A 21,310-nucleotide genomic window follows, 5' to 3' on the forward strand; every position below is an offset into this window, starting at 1 on the left:
AATTACAACTAGATACCACCATTCCACCATGTTAAATATGGAACAAATTATAGTAACTTCGACTTAAAAGATTATTTGGATGTTTGTACCACAAGAGCAGGGTAATCAATCAATAGCAAGTCAATCGGAATCCAAAATTATCAATCAAACAATTATAACCCTTTACATGAATATATTAAACTTCAAAACCCACATAGGATTAAAATTCTTAAATACTTTTAGCCAGACCCAAGAGAACCAAGCTAAAATTAAGAGCTAACAATAATGGTTCATGTATGACACCCATGTTCATGTGCTAACAAGAGGCTGCAAAAATTAGGTCCATCACAAACACAGCCATGGAAGTGTCCCATGTATTGAAATTAGCAGTTATTTGTGAATAAAACAGATAATCTTGAAAGTAAATTAAAAAAATGAATCCCCAAAGCCAAACCACTTTTTTTTTTTAATAATATAATTCACATGTAACATAAATCAACTGAATGTGCTGAAAATACTATAGATTGAACTTTTGTTTAACGGAGAGATGTATCTATATTTGCAATTTTTTTTTTTTTTTTTCAGTTTTTGAATACAAATTTTCAAACTTCCCCCAGCCCAAAAAAGAAAAATCACATGAAAAAGTTTACACTACTCGTAGACATTCCAAGAGTCCAAGAGTTCACATGCATGTAGGGGTGGATGAATTAGGTCGGTAAGCATTTATCAAATATTTGGAATCTTGTTCCTTTCTGTTTGATATGGACATTATGGAGGAAAGAAATATTGTTAGCAAATTTTACTAGTTCATTATATCAGTGGTCTTTAATTATACATGGGATTTTACGAATAGTGATTCCATGCCTTTTTGTAGATTATTATTTCAATAAAAAAAACTATTCTTACCTATCAACCAAAACAAAAACAGTTCACATGCACGCACGGATGCACTAGAAAAGAAGAAAAACAAAGATTAACACAAATTTTCTTTCACTTTATAGAAGCTACTAATAACAAATACTACGTACATTGACAAATAGAAGCGATAAATAAAACCATAAACAATAACAAAAAAATTTCCATAATTCGACGTATCAAATAAAACTATCATAAAAATTCGTAAAGCATCAAATAAAGTAAATGCCTACAATGGAGTCTATAAAAACATCCGGTTGTTGAAAGATTCCAACTTTCTACAAAGTAAGCCTCAGATACAAAACAACTACACAGGATTCAGGGATTAATTAGCCTAGCCCTACAGACAAGAGGTTTAAGCCTTGGTTTATTGTTGTAGAGAGAAGAGCCGAGCATGTGAGAGAGAGAGAAGAGCCGTACGTGTATGAGAGAGTGAGAGAAAGAAGGTAGAAGACAGGAGAGATTTTTGTTTGTAGATACCTGGTTTGGTGTGGTGACTTAGGACTGTTGCAAACTTTGCAGCAGCCTTAAACCCTAAGAAGAAAGACAAAAACAATCTGCTGTTGGCGGGAGCTCAAGAAAACATCCGGTTGTTAAATAATATATATATGACTTTGGATTGGGCTTGTAGTGTAGACTTGAGAAAAGCCCACAAAAGTAATATTTATGAAAAAGTTTGGCCCAACCCATAACTAATCCAATGCTATGTGAGGTATAGGGTTTTTGAGGAAATCTGGATATGACGGCGAGAAAATACTAGTAAAGTCTGGGAATTATAGATAAGTAGGCTCAATCGCACTATCTCGGCTCAATAGCTTATGCTGATATCGGACTAAACTAACTATGATTTGGGTTTGGTTTGAACTATGCCGTTGGCCTGTTGCACTATTATTAATGGGCTCTTTTTAATTTTAGTGAATTTAGTGGGATTCTTCTTTTAAAAACTGGGTTGATTAACATGGACTCTAGGGATTTAAAAAGTAACTACATTCTAGAGTTCATAATCATAAAATCTTCACTTTATTAATTAAAAAAACCATTTAAATTTTAATACATTATCAATATTTTTGAAATAAAAAATATATATGAACACACATTTTATTATCAATGATTTGTTAATATCTTTTGGCTAAATATTTTGTAAATCGGAGTTTATTGAACAATGGTATTGCCGAAATATCTGCCCAATTTTTGGCCCAACTAACTTGATCAAAATTGACCTGATTGAAATAAGGAGAGAGAAAAAAAAAATTGAATTGTGGCAATGTCCGAAATAGGAGAAGAGAGAGAGCAAATCTCATTGTCAAAATAGAGGGGAGAGGAAAGAGAAAATTTTAATTATGGCAATCTCATTGCTGAAATAAGAGAAGAGAGAAAAAAAAAAGTTGAATTGTGGCAATCTCATTGCTATGAGAGAGAGATTCAAAATTGGGAAGATAGCATTTTGGTGGGCTCAGGATAAAACACTCAAACCCCACCAGTTTTCTCCTTTAAAATCTACACAACCAAACATCCTAAAAAAATAATCTCTCTCTCTCTCTCTCTCTCTCTCTCTCTCTCTCTCTCTCTCTCTCTCCAACCAAAAAAGAGTCTAAACTTTTATGATCTAAACTACTAGGTTTAGAGGTTTATATCTACATGCAGTATTAGATTGAAGAAGGGTCTTGTATATTCTTGTGGTTGTCAATTGTTGTGTAGCACATTTTTCCTTCAAACTTAGAATTTTGACAACAGCTTCAATTGATTTCACTCCTTAGTTTGGATTGAAACTTGGATCGAATGGGTAGCACCTCCTTGGATCAGTTGGAAAATAGCTTTGGAAGTGTTTTGTGATTTTTGGAAATTTTGGCAGAATAGTAGTAATTCTCTGATAATTTTGAAGTGTTTTATGTTTTATGCTAGAGAAGTCATAAACTTAAGGCTTTTAAGGGGGCATTGCCGCCACTTAATGGCTCTTTTCCCAAAAGCTCTCAAAAAAAATATATGTGCTTTGAATGTGAGAGGACTCCTCTATTGATAAATGAAGAAAAAGAGCCATTACAGCAAGAATAAGTCTTGTGTCACATAAAGTGGCACAACAAATGCCACAACTTGCTTATGTGGTGAGTTGTGGTTGGTGGAGGGTTGTTCCCACATAAACCCACCACCAGTTCTCCACCAACCACAACTATTTGTTGTGCCACTTTATGTGGCACAAGACTTATTCTTACAGCAATGATGAATTAATTCTGATTGGATCTTAATTGATTTAATTAAAATTAATTATATGTCAAAATCTCATTGGTTAATATTTTAGAACACTAATGTAATTAAAGGTACTGAGAAAAATTCTACGAGAATTATGACTTTTGAATTTTTATCAGTGTTCTTGAAATACATATAATTGATTTGAATTTATAACTTCTAAATGTCCTTGGATTAAATCCAATTAGTCAAGAGTTTAAAACTTTGCTTCAAAATCAATATACACACGTTTAAGGATCGGGCAAAATGAAAAAGAATGAGCAAAACTCATCCTAGCCTTATTTGGGGCAAAGAAAACCTGCACAGAATAAGGCAAGTCAAATAGGATGAGAAATTTTTGCCGTATCTACAATAGAGGGGAGGGAACAATGGTTTAAAATGAAGTGGGAAAGGTCTCAATTTGATAGAATTAAGAAAGGCAAAATGGAAGGCAATACCTGGAGTAACCAATTTCTTCCCCATCACATCAGGCTAGCAGGCTTGAAAAGAATGGATAGGATTTTTTAGGTATTATATAATAGGACCTATATGATTTATATCATTCCTTGATGCATTTAATTTCCAAATTCAAAAAAAGAAGATGTCATTGTCAAAAATTAGAGCATTCTCATCAGAACTTCTAAAAAAAATGCCATTTTGACATGTCAAAAACCTACTTTACTATTTTACAACATCATTTTACAACATCTCATTTATCAGATGTTTTATTCTTCACTTCTATATATTAAAATAATATTTACAACATATTAAAATAATACATTAAACTCCTCCCCAGTTCCCATCATCATCATCATCAACAATAGCACAACCACCGCTGCCACAACAACAGCCACCAACAACCACTGCCGCAACAACATTGACAGCCACCACCAGCAAAAACCCACATCCACCAACACCACCTTATAAAAAAAAAAAAAAAAAAAAAAAAAAAAAAAAAAAACCATAACCATAAGAAAAAAAAAAAAAAAAAAATCCACAACAATCCAAAAAATTACCACCACAACCACCACAATCAACCCACAACCACTACAATTACTCACCAATATCAGATCAGCCCAAATTGCAGCCAAAAAAACCCACAACCAAGAGAGGCAGAGTGAAAGGGGAATAGAGGGGAGAGGGAAGAGAGATCTACCACCACCGCCCACCATAACCAAAATCCAAAATCAACCCACAACCGTCGCCACCCACCAATATCAACCCATCACAACCCATGAAAATCAACCCATAACCACTCGGTGCCGAATCCACCATCAAATCACAACAAAACCAAAAAAAAAAAAAGAAACCACTGCCATAGAGATCGACCTGGCTTGAAGCTCCGGCCATGGGTTGCTGTGGATGTGGTGGGTTGGCTTGTGGCGGTTGGGATGGGTTGGTGTGGCTATGTTGGTGGTCGGGTTCGTGGGTCATGGCTAGGTGGCGGCTTGGTGAGGTCTGCTACTTGGTGAGATCGACGGCGGCTTGATGAGGACGGCGGTGTGCTCTAGAGAAAGGAAGAAAGGAGAAGCTGAGAGTGAGAATGAGTGAGGAAGAGAGACTCAAGCGGATGGGAGAGAGAAAAGTAAGAATTAAAAACGATTAAAGTGATGAGAGAGGAGAGAGAAAAGATAATAAAAAAATAATAAAATTTATAGAATTGTTGTCCGTACGCTTCTATTTTTAGACGATACTGTTCATTCGTGCCAAATTTTTTGGCATTTAAAACACCTCATGAGAGTGGTTTTTTGGTGTTTGGTGTGTCAAATACCAAATATTTGGCATTTGACACACCTGATGAGAGTGCTCTAAAGGCACTTCATTTTGAAGAAACAAATTGTCTAATTTAAAATATAGCCCCTGATCTTTCTGTTGCTAATACGACACAAGGGGCAGAAAGAAAAAACACGAGTTTAAATTTTATAAAATAAAATAAAATTCATGGGATAATAAATACCATTTTTCTTGACCGGTGAATGATCAACTCTGCATCTTTAGAATATTCCTGCAATTGTTCATAAACCCTTTCACGTTCTCCTTTATTCAATGCTTTCCTCTTTCCCACAAAGCACACTGGGTCGATTACCAGCTTCCTAAGTGCAATAGCATGTTTCAGTAAAAAAATAACAAAATCTATCTGGTTTGATGTTCCTCGAAACCCAGCAATTTTGACTTCATTCAAATGTTTATGGACATATGTGATGTGTCTTAGGCACAGGCACATGATTTCCTCTATGTTTAAAGTCAACTGAACCATTCATCTGCGATAAAAATTAGTATACACTAATTCAAATCACAATTTAATTGGAACATGAAGTATTGCAAAATAAAAATAACTCAAGTTATGTGGCAATTGATGCACCATGTTAATTTAATGCATATGTCAACTGGCAAGATATTTGATTCCTCAAAGGAGAATTAACAAGTTAATTGAAACAATATGTGTAGGTTATTATTGCATTCCACATTATGTTTTTCCGTACGTGTAGCTAGTATTAATTCAACAATTACTGGTCATAAACAGGATTTTCAAAAAAAATTACTTTTTATATGCTTTAAGAAGTCTTTGCAATTAATGTAAAAAAATGTAGTCATTAAACTATTTTATTTATATAAAATAAACTTTCATCACCCAAGAGAGAACAGGTTTTTTTTCATAAGAAACTTATATATTAGTAAAATAAAAATGAAATGTAACGAAACGTGGTAGTAGTAACCAGAAAAGAACTTGAGTCTCTACATCGCTCACCTTTAAAATAAAATTCCTGCATATCAGGAAAGCTTTCAGAAGAAATGTCATCTTCAGGAGGTGAAATTCCATATCTCCAAGACTCCATAGATTAATAGATGGCATATTTTTGTTGGAATTATACTTAAAAAGTAATAATTCAAGAGAAACAAATATATTACATTTATCAATTAACAATTATATCATGTGCATATGTAATAAAAATCAACAATAAAATGTGAGAAATTTACATACTAGATTATGTTATTCAAGGACCTCACAAGCAATCAAGATGCTCTCCCCAGCTGGTCAGGATTAACAAGAGTTTTATTTTCTCTTTTCACACCCCCTTGCAAGTGTGGTCTTGACAATATTTATAATATTCAGAAAGGACATAACTAGCCATAAAATCATTTCTATCGTAATAACACTTCATGTAACATAAATGTTATATCTGTTAATAAACAACTTTATTAATTAGATTCATTAATGAAGAAGTTCATTAATGTGTTATTACTTTTGTAACTCCATGCTAATACATGGATTCATCTATCGTTCATATCCAAAACTACTATAATGACAACACCTTTAATAGGGGTTCAAGTTACTGGTATTGACACGATAGATTTATTAAAGCCAACACTCAACGTGCATGAATCTCATTATGGAAGGACTTCCGAGATTATTATGCACTAACCATTGAAAAACAAGCCCTTATTGTCTTCCATAGTCTGAGCAATTTTAATTTGCACCTCCTTTCCATCATGGTCCAACAATGTACCTATTAGAATAGGCTACATCATGATGGATATAGTCAAGTCAAGGACTACAATGAATGCATTCATAATCTTAGTCTACTAAATCAAGTAGACCTATTTCAATACATCAATATCTTACATCATAAAAATATTGCATAATTTCACAAGAGACTGAATATTTATTTGTTAATAATAGAGGCATCATATATATTATGTTGGGCCACATTATTCTAATAGTCTCCCACTTGGCCTAACATAACCCCATTTCCAATACATGTGTTTCAAATAGCCCAGAGGACAAGCCTTTGGTAAAAGGGTCAACCAAATTTTGCTTTGATGAAACCCTCTAAACAACCACTTTCTTCTTCTTAATCATATCTCGAATGTAATGGTAACGACCCTCTATATGTTTTGCGCAAGAGTGGCATTTCGGATCTTTGGAGATAGCAATGGTAGAATTGTTATCACACAAAATGGGAATGGGTCTTTGAACACATTCTACAATTAGCAACTCTGTTAAGAATTGTTTTAAATATACAGCTTCTTTTGCCACAGCATTGAAAGCTATATATGCAGCTTCCATCGTAGATTGAGCAACACATTCTTGTTTCTTACTTTTCCATGGAATAGCTCCACCACATAACATAAATACAAAACCTGAGGTAGACTTTCGGCTATCTAGACACCCTTGATAATCAGAATCTGAAAATCCAGATAATTTTAAATCATCAGAGCCATGATATGTCAATTTCCTACCTTTAGTTTGCTTCAAATATCTAAAAATCCATTGAATAGCCATCCAATGAAGTTTTCCTGGATTACTTTGAAAACAACTAACCATACTGATTACAAAAGCAATATTTGGTCAAGTACAGATCATGAGATACATAAGACTTCCTACAGCAAATGCATACGGGTGTAACTTTGGGTCTAATTTGTCTTGCTCATTTTTAGGACAATCTTCTACGAAAGTGGCCTAAGAAAATTATAGGGAATCCTCCCACTCAAACAGTCAACCGTATGAAACTTTTCTAGTAAAGTCTCGATATATTTTTCTTGGGAGAGACTCAATTTTTTATTCACTCGGTCTCGTCCAATTTTAATCCCCAAAATGTATAACGCTTCACCTAGGTCCTTCATTTCAAAAGTTTTGAATAGCCACTACTTGATTTCAGAAAGCATCTTGATATCATTTCCTGCCAGAAGAATATCATCCATATATAATGTAAGAATGACAACCTTATTAGAATTTTTCTTCACATATACACAAGGTTCAGAAGAATTTTGCATAAATCCCAAAACTGTTACTGATTCATGAAACTTCAAATTCCAATGTCTTGATGCTTGCTTTAATCCATAGATAGATTTTTCTAACTTGCATACCTTGTTCTCATCTCCTTTTGAAATAAAACCCTCAGGTTGCTCCATATAAACATCTTCTTCAAGATCACCATTTAAAAACGCAGTCTTTATATCCATTTGATAAAGTTCAAAATCAAAGAATGCAACTAGAGAAAGTATAGCATGAATAGATTGGACTCTTACAACTGGAGAAAAGGTTTCTTCAAAATCAACTCCATATTCTTGAGTATAGCCCTTTGCCACCAATCTAGCTTTGAACTTTTCCACTTTTCTTGAGACATCTCTCTTTCTTTTAAAAATCCATTTGCATCCAACTAGTTTCATTCCCTATTGCCTTTTCACTAGCCTCCAAACACCGTTCTTTTGCATAGAATCAAGCTCCTTATTCATAGCACTAATCCAATTATTTGAATCGGTATCTTCTAAGGCTTGAGAGTATGTTGCTAGGTCTCTTAAATCTTGAATAACTTTCACCTTCTCATAGTTTTCACTATTATAAAGGTAATAGTCAGACATATCATGCCCCTTAGAAATTCGAGTGCTTCTTCTCAAAGGTGTTGGATCTATAGCTTTCACTACTACTGACTCTGTATCTCTTTTTTCTTCCAAGACTTCCTTTTGAAAATCATCATTACCCTCAATTTTAAAAAGATCCTCCAAAAATTTTACATTTCTACTTTCCAAAATTACTCTACTTTCTGGATCAAACAATCTATATCCTCTAGACCGTTGTGGGTAGCCCACCATGACACACCTTTTTGTTTTAGACAACAATTTATCCCTACTAGGATCAGGAATTAAAACATGAGCAATACATCCCCATATCCTAATATGAGATAAACTAGCTATCTTACCAACAAACAACTCATGAGGTGTTTTCTCTAAGGCTTTAGTGGGAATTCTATTTAAGATATGCATAGCAGCTAGAATAGCTTCACCCCAAAATGAAGTTGGCAAATTTGCTCTTGCCATCATAGATCTAACCATGTCTAGAAGTGTTTTATTACGTCTCTCAGCAATCCCATTAGCCTCACCTCAGGGGTATATGGAGGAGTGCGAAAATGAACAATTCCATTCTCAACACAATATCTCTCAAAATCATTTAATACATACCCTCCACCTCTATCTGAATTGATAGATTTTATTACATTTTTTGTCCATTTTTCAACCTCAAGTCTATAAGTGATACTTTTCTAAAGCCTCTAATTTATGTTTCATCAAATAGACATACCCATATCTAGAAAAGTCATCAGTAAAGGTGATAAAATAATGATATCCTCCTTTAGCATTTATATTCATAGGTCCACAAATATCAGTGTGAACTCTCTCCAAAACCTGAGAAGTATGACCTCCTATAGAGTAGGACTTTTTTGTCATTTTCCCTTCAATGCAACTTTCACATGTTGGATAATCTTCTAATATGACATCACTTAACAGACCAATTTTAATCATTCTTCCAATTTTTTGTTTACTAACATGTCCCAATCTTAAGTGCCATAGATAAGTTGCATTATCTTTCACAGAAACATTAACATCACACACAATACTCCCACACAAATGCACTTGATACATATTATTATTTTGAAAGCCATATAGTACTACAACATTATTTTTCTTCATCAAGAACCATCCATTTCCAAAATAAAAATCATAACTAAGTATTTCTAGCATAGAAACAAATAACAAATTTCTCCTAAGACTCGGAGCATACAAACAATCAACTAAATCAAAAGTTGACCCATTATTTAGTTTTAACTCAAAAACTCCTATGCCTTCAATCTCGGCTTTTGCATCATTTCCCTTATAAATGTAACTTGCTCCATCATTTATTTTCTATAGCCCTTTGAACCCCTGCATAGTATTAGAAATATGAGCAATAGCTCCTGAATCAGCCCGCCAAGATCCAAACTTAATAATAGTGGTATTAATTTCATAGAGAATAAGATTGCCAAAAATACCTTGAGGTTGTTTCTCACATGACCTCAAAAGAGAATGACATTCAGATTTTTTATGGCCTGGTTTGTTGCAATGATAGCAAATAATCTTTTTTTTTTTTTACCTCAACATCTTGCTTAACTAAAGCCTTCTTGTTACTTCTCCAATCATTTTTACCACTTTTGAATTTTCTTTTCTTCTCAAACATTTTGCTTCTTTTAGGAATAGACTTCTTTTGTTTAGCAATGTTAATTGAAAAATTATTAACTCTCACCTTTGCATCCTCTTTAGCTGTGACCTTAGATAAGAGATCATCTAATGTCCAATCCAAACTCGAAACAAAATAAATTTGTCTTAAGGTATCATAAGAATTGGGCAAGGATGACAAGATAGTTGAAAATTTTTGTTTTATCATCTATTGGCCTTCCTTGAAGGGCTAATTCATCAGTTAAGGCAATCATATTAATCACATGCTGACGAGCATCTTGTCCTTCTGATAATTTAGTCCTAACAAATTTTTCCCATAAGCCTTCCACATGGGCACTAGACTTTTTTCCAAACTTCACTTCTAGGCTATCAATTATGGATTTAGCACTAGGGGAATTCATATAACTAACCATCAATGAATCAATCATATATCCCAGCATAAAAAATTTCATTTTGTTGTTTGCCTCAATCCATTTATTATAGGAGATTTTATCAAACTCAACAAACTCCTCATTGGGCAAAGGTGGACACTCAGATTTAATATAATGACTATAATCATAAAACCCCAAGTACAAATCTACTCTACGTTTCCACTCTGCATAATTGGGTCCAGAAAGTGTACAATTTTTCATGATATTAGCCATGTTCAGAGAACCAGTGGAGTTTGCCATCTCTTTGTAAAATGCAACACATATAATTTATGTATTAAAATCCAATTCTTTTGGCTATCAATTTCTTTTGATAACATACAAGAATTTATATTTAATGACAAATATTTCAACCACTTAAATTCATCCCATATCCGTAGGGGCGTAAGGAAGAATTTAGTCAATTAGTATTTATCTCTTAAATATTTATTTATTTATATTAATTTAGAGTTTGTGTCTATCCGTAGAGGCATTGACACACACACACACATATATATACATTGTGTCTATCCGTAAGGGCGTTGACACACACACACACACACACATATATATATAATCTTTCAAAACCCTATCTCATCCATGTGATTAACTGAAGGGGTGTCATCATGTTTGAGTTTAGAATAATGAAAGAATTATAGATGTATTAACTTATAAGACTAGACTTGAAGAAAACTAACTCCCACTACAAAACTTAAAAATAACTAAATGGCATTAGAGCATCCAAAGTAGATGTGGGATATGTGCTAAATGCTAAATATTTGGCACATATCCCACACCAAACCCAATTTAAGCCCATTTATCAAATGTTGTATATGTTAAATTTTTTACAACTTGCTACAGTAAAATCACAAATATACAACTGTACGGACCGGCTGTGGTATATTGGTTTATTATTTTTTATTTCTCTTTCAACCCTCATTTCTCTTTCATTTCTCCTTCAGCTCACCGCCTCCATCTCCATCTCCATTCTTCCATTCTTTTTCTTCTTCCTTCTTCCCCGTTGCTCTATTGTCTTCCAGTTCATGAATATGAGCCACCATCAGTTTCGTTTCTACCATCACTGATCTAACCACATAAATCCGGTTTTTTTCCCCTTTTGGTTCGCTCTGTCCTCTGTTCTACCGGCGTCGGTCTGGTTCATTTGTCTCCGTTTTGGTTGTGATTGCTTGCAAATCTGAAAGGGGTGTTTGTGCTTCCGCCGAAGATTCCAGCAGTACATTAATCTCGAAGGAACTTTCAGTCCAGCTGGAGCTTGATTCCAATGACTCGAAAGCGAAACAGAGCCAAAAGGGTGCATCGTTAGGTTGATTCCAACGGAGCCAAAACGGAGCCAAAACAGAGGTTGATTCCAACGACTCGTCCACCAAGCGATGCATCGTTAGGTTGTGCCGAGTAAAATCTGTTCCGTTTTTTTTGTTGTAGAAAAGAGATCCCTTCCCCCTGCTTTCAAAAATGATGAATATGAAGTCAGTGGGGCTGCAGGTACTATGGATCGTGATTTCCGATTGTGGGTCTGGTTGTGGGTCTGATTTTATTTTCCGATTGTGATCGGCGTGGGCGTAGGCCTTTCGGTTGTGGGTCTCTCCTCTCTGGTTTTTTTTTTTCCCCTTTTGGTTCGCTTCCTCTCTGTTCTATCGGCGTCCTCTGGTTGTTTTTGTCTCCGTTTTGGTTGCGATTTCTGATTGTGGGTCTGGTTGTCGGTCTACTCTTTAAATCAATTCTTGGCGCAAGAACTTTGTGAGTGGACTTCCGGTTTCGTGAAAGAGGCCCTGGTGAAATCTGTGCACGAGAATCACGATAGGAATAGCTCACTGGTCTTACTCTGTTTGGGCGATACTATTTCATCGATTCACCGTACAAGTATTTCATCCGTCTTCTCTGTGATTCTCTCGATATTTCAATGTCTAGTTTTGATTCTCTCTATATTCTATTCATATGTGCTGTTTGCTGTGTTATGAATTTGTTCTGCCTAAATTAATCTATCCGACAATCTTCTCTGTTGCTCTTGTCTTTAACCTTAATATAGTCTACTCATTCTTAAAAACAAAACAAAACAAATGAAAATATTAGGCTGTGGGAATTACTCTATCCGACAGTCTTCTCTGTTGCTCTGGCCAGGACAAGTCAAAACAAGAATTTCTTATTATATGCTGTGGGAATTACTTCATGTTTAGGCAAAAGTATTTTTTGAGATACATTTTGAGTCCATGCTGTGGGAATTATTTCTTATTACTTCATCTACATGTGTTTGATGAGGGCTCACATTTTGAGTTTGGCAAATTTGCTAGAGAGATACATTGACAAAGTTTAGTAATGATATATTTTGTTGTAATTAACAAACCAGAACAAGCAGTCTCCATATCTATTTAGAGCATGGACTCAAGGAATTATTCATCATTCATTGATCTCGTACGGGGGAATATTAATCTTGAGGATGAAATTTTCGATGTATCTGAAAGTAGTCCCCTGTTAGTCGAAGATTCTCCACTGAATGATGAAGTTGCCACTTCTAAGAAAAAACAAGCACGTGGTGTCAACTTCAGTGTTGAGGAAGATAAGCTGCTTGTAGCAGCATGGCTCAATACCAGTGTTGATCCTGTGTATGGTAATGAGCAACATAAAACAACATTTTATGGTAAAGTTGCCAAATACTTTATGGACCACAAGACTGATTCTACACGTAGTGTTGCATCCCTAACAACCCGATGGGGAACAATTAATAGGGAAACAGTTAAATTTGTTGGGTCCTTAGCTAAAATTGAAGCAAAGAATGAAAGTGGAACCACGGCTCATGACAAGGTATAAATTTTGCAATGGTCTTTAATTTTTTTAGGTTTACAACACAAATGAATTGTTTGAAGAAACTAATTATGTTATATTTATTTAATTTTTTTAGATTGAGAAAGCAAAGGAATTGTTTAAAGAAATTCACGGTTCCGTTTTTCAATTTGAACATTGTTGGCTAATCTTGAAGGATTATCCAAAGTGGGCATCTACTATGCCTAGGGGAGATTCAAGAAAAGAAATGCCTCAAACTCCAGATTTAATAGATCAAGGAGTGGGGGTTGATGGCATTATGGATTTCGAGAGGCCAATAGGTAGAAAAGCTGAAAAGGCTAATCGAAAAAGAAAAGATGATGAGAAAGATATTGCAACGGAATATTTGAAAAAGAAAATGAAAGTTCTTGAAGAAGGTTGTGTAGCCGAAAAAGAGAGAGTACGTATCAAAGCGGAAAAGGTTCGCTTGCAAGAGTTGAAAGAGAATGAAAGAATTATAATGCTAGACACAAGTGGCATGAACGAAGACCAAAAAGCTTTTTATGATGGACTCAAAAAGGAAATCCTTGCAAAACAAAGATCAAGTCATTCGTTGGGTTGATGATGTTGGTGATGTCTTGTTCCAACCTTATTTTGGTAGTAACTAATTTTAGGCCGTGATATGTATTTTGTGGCATTTTTTGGTTGTAGCTGACTTTAGGCCTTGATATGTATTTTGTGATCTTACCAAAAGGTCTGGACTCTTTTATTATGTGATTTTGTTGTAGATTCTAGTAGGCCACTGTCATGTAAGTAATCCTAACATTTTAGCTTATATAAAATGTCATGTATTTTCCATTTTGTTATGGTTTGAGTATCTGCCATGGAATTTCTACTATTGACTTATTATTATTAGTTTATGGTTTTTTGATTGTCAATTGGTAAGTTGTATAGGCAGTGAGGATGATGTCAATACCATCAATATTATGACATTTTGATTTTTGATATATAAGAAAGAAAAATGTATACTATATTTTAACAAAATAAATGAAAAAAAATCTAAGCTAATGAAAACAGATATTAGCTTTACAAATTAAGTAGACATAAGTTAAGAAAAAAGTTTTTAATATTTGTGTGTATTAACTTTTCAAATATGACACTATTGACTAATCTACCAAATCCACCAACTATGACAGTGAGAATACCAAAATGAATTTTTTTTGGCCTCCACCAACAAAAATAGAACGAGATCAAACAAAAATTGTTTAGTATGTTCATGAAATACACTATCTCATAATATTTCTGGTTCGTTGATCTCAACGACAAGTTCACTACCAAATATAGGGAACGGCTACCTGGGCTTTAAAAGAGGATGTGTTGTGCATGTTTTTTTTTTTTTTTTTTTTTAAATATTTTTATTATTAAAAGGATTTGGGACATTGTTTTGGACATGTGCTTGATGAAAAGGGAAGTTGGTGACCTGTGTTATGAGTAGATTTTTGCAACATGTTGCTAATGTTAGATAACCTCTCATAGCATTGTGGATTTATATATGTAGAACTCACATATACTATAAGAGAGAAATTTCATGAGCTAATGTTAGATAACCTCACTTTCTGAACTCCCCACTAGTTGAGCTACTATAGGTCTCTACAAAGCAATAGTCAAAAGATAAAATGAATCAAATCTATATGGGGGCTAGTTTTCTAAACAACTATAATTTTGGAAATATACTCTATGTCTCTGAAATAATTTATGTAAGTTTGAATGAGAAGTGCACAGATTTTTATGTAATAGAGGTCCTCTTTTTTTTTTTTTTTTGGTTCTTTTTGGTGTATTCTCCTTGAACACAAAATTGTTTTCTTTCCTTTTCTTGATAGTCAAAAGTAAGCAATATAAAGCATTGTGAAAGTGTGCAACTAAGCTAATAAAATAAGGCAAGGATCATAGGGTTCTACCCACAGTGGCAGAGGATTAGAATTGAAAATTGCAACTAACATGTGTGTGGATTGTGATCAAACAGCCATAAGAAACCAAAAACCAAGAAACCTAAGCATATAAGTAAAATGTAATGCTTACACATTTCAACGCTTAGGAAAAATATCATTGGCTACATATGTCACTTTCAGAGTATCTGGTACCTATTGCTTGATTGGTAGAATTGTGCCATACAGTAAAATACCACTAAGTTGCTATAAAGTACAATAAGAAAAGTGATTATTAGTTACATCAAGATAAGGTTTTATCAGTAAAGAGAGCTAGTAAGTGTTTTATGTTTGGTTTTCCATTTAATTCTATAGCTGTGTTGAGATGCTTGCTTAATTTTTAGCTTATTACTTTATGGTCTTCTACGAAGAAAATGATTTCAATGGCCAAGGACTTCCTGGCATCTTTAAATGGGATTTCTATCTTTAGTGATGGTGTTTACTATATATGGCAAAAGAAAAAGTTTTACTAGTTGCTCATGAACAAGTTTTACTAGTTGAGCTTGTTTGATAAGAAAATAAACCAAGGTTTAACATATAATCGAATTTGTTAATGATTTGAACTCAACTTATGTTCGAAATAAATTTAAATGAATACTCCTAAATTTTTAATACTGACTTGTTTTGTTTACATTCCTACAAAATATATGGCATCTATATTGATAATTGCTTTCTAATGTTTTCTTATAGTTTATCTCCATGGGTCATTCTTTTTTTCGTAAATTGCTTGATGATGACTCAGATGAAGATGAGATAATTATAAAACTTCTCACGGGTTCGACACCACAATGTAAGCATCGTCAGTATATCGAACGTAATCATTTGGCAGGCCATAGAAGGCTTTATGATGACTACTTTGCCGAAGAACCTGTATATCCTCCCAACTTATTTCAAAGGAGATTTCGAATGAGACGTTCTCTTTTTCTCCGAATCTTATCTAGGGTAGAAGCTCATGAACCTTACTTTACCCAAAAAAGAAATGCTGCCAAAAAGCTTGGTCTATCTCCCCTTCAAAAGATGACCGCTACACTTAGGATGCTTGCTTATAGAGTAGCGGCTGATTTTATGGATGAATATGTGAGAATAGCAAAAACCACTGCAATAACTAGTTTGAAAAAATTTGTTGCAGCAGTGGTTGCTATTTTTTCAGAGGAATATTTGAGGTCACCAAACAATGAAGACATTGCTAGATTGTTAGCCCATGGCCAAAACCGTGGATTTCCAGGCATGTTGGGAAGTATTGATTGCATGCATTGGAAATGGAAAAATTGTCCAATTGCATGGAAAGGGATGTATTGTGGTCATATTCGTGAGCCAAGTATTATTTTGGAAGCAGTGGCTTCATATGATCTTTGGATATGGCACTCATTTTTTGGGTTACCTGGATCAAACAATGATATTAACGTGTTGGAGCGGTCTCATGTATTTTCTGAACTTGCACAAGGACGTGCTCCTGCAGTTAATTACTCAATTAATGGTGATGATTACACAATGGGATACTATCTTACCGATGGCATATATCCACAATGGTCAACATTTGTGAAGACAATCCCAAGTCCACTATGAGCAAAAAGAAAATTATTTGCAAAAGCTCAGGAGGCATATAGGAAGGATGTAGAGCGTGCATTTGGAGTGCTTCAAGCACGATTTGCTATTGTACGTGGACCTGCACGGTTTTTCTATCATGAAACACTACAAGACATTATGAAAGCGTGCATAATTCTTCATAACATGATTATTGAAGATGAGTGAGATGAAGCTGAAGCAGTGGACTTAGATTATGAACAAATTGATGAGATTTCATGTACACCAATGTCACGTGAGCCAACAAATGAATTTACGGAATTCATTCAAGTTCATCAATGCATTAGGGATCGAGAAGTTCATTCTCAACTCCAAATGAATCTCGTTGAGCATTTATGGCAATTACAAGGAGAGTCATGAAAACTTTTGGTTTTGTTTATTTGTCTCATTTTCTTTATGGAGTTGTCATTAAAACTTTTGATTTGGTTTATTTGTTTCATTTTGTTTTTATGAAGCTACCATTAAAACTCATTGGCTATGTTGTTTTGTTATGTTAAGTTTAGTATTAGCCAATTGTTTTGTTGTGTTAAATTTAAGTACTATTTGTCATCAAGGAAGTGGCAAACTCAACTATGTTTAATTCAATGGGTTTTGTGTGAGTTAATGTTATTGGATATGAGTTATTTGTGTAAGTTATTTGTGTGAGTTAATGTTATTAGATATGAGTTATTTGAGTTATTGGATATGACAGGTTCTAAGTATTTGAGTTAAAATGTTATTGGATATGAGTTATTTGAGTTATTGGATATGACAAGTTCTGAGTTATTTAAGTTATTGGATATGACAGGTTCTAAGTATTTGAGTTAAAAATATGATAGTTGAATTAAGAGTATTTTCAGTTTTCAGAATTTTGTTATGCATGTAATACTGTGGCTGATGCTCACAATTGGCCAAACTTTGTACAGGGCAGTAGGTGTGGCTGGATTACATCTAGGGATGGCAACGGGTCGGGTTTGGGCCGGGTTTTTCTATATCCGGGCCCGACCCGCGGGTCAAGACTCACAGCCCAGACCCGGCCCGTTTACTAAACGGATTTTCTTTCCGGGGCTCGGACCCGCCTCCGCCGGGCCCCGCGGGCTCCACGGGCCCCGTTGGGCCGTGGTACTTCAGGGCCCATTCTGTGGCCCAATCAAAAAAAAAAAAAAAAGTTTGCCTAATGTTGATTTTCTCGGCAACCAAACAGGGGGGGAAAAAGAACACTCAAGCAAACCCATTATTTTCTCAGCAACCAACAGATCGGAAAACCCTTTTTTTTTTTTTCATTACAATATTTCCCCACATCAAAAGCAAAAACAAGATAGGTCTGAACAATAAGACCCTACAAAGTCAAATCAAACAAGTCAATCTATTCAACCAAAATAGCACTTAAACTGGAAATTACAAATTTGATTCTTTGAACAAAAAGAACGATTTTCACTACAAAAGCTTGAGTTCACAACGAGGTGAGGGAGATGAGAGAGTTGTGGCCTTGTGAGGTGGAGGAGTGCCTAACGAGGTGAGGGAGGAGCAGCGGCGCTTACAGGCTGCGGCAAGGTGAAGGAGCCAGGGAGGAAAGAACAGCGAGGTGGAGAACGGAGCGGCGCCGGTGAGGCGAGGCGAGGCGAGGCATGCAAGGAGCAGCGGCGCCGGAGAAGTGAGAAGCGGCACCGGCGATCTGAGCATGGGAGGCGAAGCAGTGGCACCGGCTGTCTTGCTTAAGTGAGAGTGACGGTGAGGGAGAGAATGGCAGGCGGCTTGTGAGAGAGTGAGGGTGAGGGAGAGAATGGGTCTGAGGGATTTGGGAGAAAAGTGAGTATTTATAGTTAGGTTTTTTTTTTTTTTTTTTTTAATATTATATATACGGTTCGGGTTCGGGCCGGGTATGCCTAATACCCGGACCCGACCCGAACCCGCTTCGGGTTTTTTTAATGAAAATCCAAACCCGACCCTAATGTTAAACGGGTCGGGTAAAACCCGACCCATTAGGGTCGGGTCGGATCGGGTACCCGCGGGTCGGGTTCATTTTGCCATCCCTAATTACATCCCAGCTGACATTGTGCCTCTAGTTTCATTTGATGCCCATTGAGGTTCTCTCAATAAAGCCCAGGCTGGCTGGTTTCTAAAAAAAAAAAAAAGAATTAAGAGTATTGTTTCAAGCCCAGCAGGCTGGCCGGTTTCTTAAAAAAAAAAAAAATTATCAGTATTGTTTGAAGCCCAGGCAGGCTGGCCGGATTCTTAAAAAAAAAAAAAAAAAAAAAAAATTGAAGAGTATTGTTTGAAGCCCAGGCAGGCTGGCCGGTTTCTACCAAAAAAAAAAATTAAGAGTTTTGTTTGAAATGTTACCGTTGAGATTTGAAAGAGAATGGAAATGTTACCGTATTGTTTGAAGCCCAGGCAGGCTGGCCGATTTCTACCAAAAAAAAAATTAAGAGTTTTGTTTGAAATGTTACCGTTGAGATTTGAAAGAGAATGGAAATGTTACCGTTGGAACAAATAATAAAGAAAGGATAAAATAAGAATTAAAATATAATATTTAAATTAAGTGGTAAAAATATAAAACATCTAATAAATGAGATATTGTAAAATGATGTGGTAAAATAATAAAGTAGGCTTTTGATGTGGTAAAATGGCATAATATTTACAATGGCTGCTACGGATGCTCTTATGCTGTATTTGTTACAACCATTTATTAATAAAAATTTATTATATACTTAACATATAACAATATCACATGTATAGGGGAAAAAATATTAACCATAAAGACAAGTTATCATAAATATTAGCAGAGCCTACATGCTATTGTGGAGTTAACAGTTACTGTCCTCAAATTGGGAATATCCTTTGCAAGCTGACTGAAGATATATTGCATGTCTCTTTTCTGGTTTACTGTGAAATTTACTGTTTGTAGCTTGGGAACTCCAATGAAAGAAAATTTAATAAAAGGACCTTTATATATAAAATATTGGAGATTCATAGCAGACAGCTCAATTTCCTCCACCCCAGAACAAGGAGGAAATATGTGACAACCTCAAATAACGTAATGAACCAAGAATGCTTAATTTAAAAGGAAGGCCACAATCAATGAAATGCAAAATATTAAGGTTCAAACAACCATGAAAAATGCTCTGCAACTCATGTAGGTCTAAGGATGTATTATGTAATGAGAGTTTTTAAGCAGCTGAATTGGCTGACAGAATTTGGTGTCAACAGACATCCTACCAAGCTTAGAGTCTTTAACTGGCACTCTGTACCTTGAGAAAGAAGCTCACAACAAAACACATAATTATCAATTTGTTCTCCATCCTGAACAGATAAGCAAAGAGTAAGTTGTTCTGCACCCATTCCAATGGTAGATCTGATCCATTCATCAACGTCGTTTTTGTAGTCATTCGCAAGACGGAAAGGGACCACAAACGAGACTATACTTGTACCCGCATGGAACTTCAGGAACTGATTTACAGCTTTTACAAATTTATCCTTTTCTTCTCTGGAGGGATCTTTCTTAAATCCATAAAATTTACCATTTTCATCAAATGATATATCATTTTCATTGTAGAGGAACATGTTTTACCAATTAAAGTGGAGTTTAGATCTGGATGCACTGACTCTTCCCCATCTATGTGATAATATGCTTGTTTTGAGTCTTTTGACAGCATCCCCCAGTGTCAAATGTGAGAGAATGCAAGAAAGAATATCATCAGGCAGGTCACTGATGCAATCCCTTCCAGTACTACTGAAACCCTACACAATAACAATCAAACAAATTTCAGGTATTAATTAGAGTTTGCCCTAGTATAATGTTACAAAACCCGTTAAAGCCATTTTAATATAAACTTGGAGCAGGAGCTTCTCTGTCTGTCTTTTTTAATTGATGTTCTTCTTTAATTCTATTCTATCAAACATCAAACTTTTACACAATTGTTTGAGTTCCATTCAAGCAATTTATTATAATTGATGCCAAGGGCCATTCATCATATATTAAAATTTTATTATGAAAATAGTTGAGTGTTTTGTAATGATCAAACTAGTCCCACATAACAAAAATACTCGTGTGTGTGTGGTTTTATATCATGTTGCAACATCATCTGTAAGTGTATAACCAAGATCCAAGCCAAAAGGTTCCAAGTCTGAATACACTAATTGACCAATTTCAAGCAGCATTTTCCCAGGGAAAGCATTGCTGAAAATGTGCTTTTAGCACAAGAAATTGTCAAGAATTATCATAAGGAGAAGGGTCATGCTACGTTTGCTTTGAAAATGGACATTATGAAGGCAAATGATTCAGTGGAGTGGCTCTTCTATTAAATTTTGGCATAATTTTGGCATGACTTGTGGTGTGGGGGACTTTCTTTAAAGGAGAACTTCCCAAAACTTTACAGCATTGCTACCAATAAGGATGCTTCAGTGGCAGATTTGTTCTCTTTCAAGGAATAGTTATCATTGGAATGTCAGCTTTGTTCAACTAGTGCA

At 35.0% G+C, this 21,310-nt stretch overlaps 2 protein-coding genes and 1 pseudogene across 2 annotated transcripts; 1 reads left to right on the forward strand and 2 right to left on the reverse strand.

Annotated features, from left to right (window-relative positions):
* Nucleotides 1–10,262: 10,262 nt before the first annotated feature.
* On the reverse strand, nt 10,263–10,778 carry LOC126696231 (uncharacterized). Its single transcript, XM_050393003.1, has one exon. The coding sequence runs from the start codon at nt 10,776–10,778 to the stop codon at nt 10,263–10,265; it is 516 nt and encodes a 171-aa protein (XP_050248960.1).
* Nucleotides 10,779–12,849: 2,071 nt separating this feature from the next.
* On the forward strand, nt 12,850–17,203 carry LOC126696232 (uncharacterized; annotated as a pseudogene).
* Nucleotides 17,204–19,993: 2,790 nt separating this feature from the next.
* Nucleotides 19,994–20,404, reverse strand: LOC126696233 (uncharacterized). Its single transcript, XM_050393004.1, has one exon. It carries the CDS (start codon nt 20,402–20,404, stop codon nt 19,994–19,996), a length of 411 nt encoding a protein of 136 aa, XP_050248961.1.
* Nucleotides 20,405–21,310: the final 906 nt, after the last annotated feature.

The sequence above is a fragment of the Quercus robur genome, chromosome 8 (genome assembly GCF_932294415.1).
Source record: "Quercus robur chromosome 8, dhQueRobu3.1, whole genome shotgun sequence".
NCBI classification, from domain to species: domain Eukaryota; kingdom Viridiplantae; phylum Streptophyta; class Magnoliopsida; order Fagales; family Fagaceae; genus Quercus; species Quercus robur.

Bases quoted from the DNA above. Each gene is read 5' to 3' on its own strand.
- LOC126696231 (XM_050393003.1), bottom strand. From the start codon at position 10,778: ATGGCAAACTCCACTGGTTCTCTGAACATGGCTAATATCATGAAAAAT.
- LOC126696233 (XM_050393004.1), bottom strand. From the start codon at position 20,404: ATGTTCCTCTACAATGAAAATGATATATCATTTGATGAAAATGGTAAA.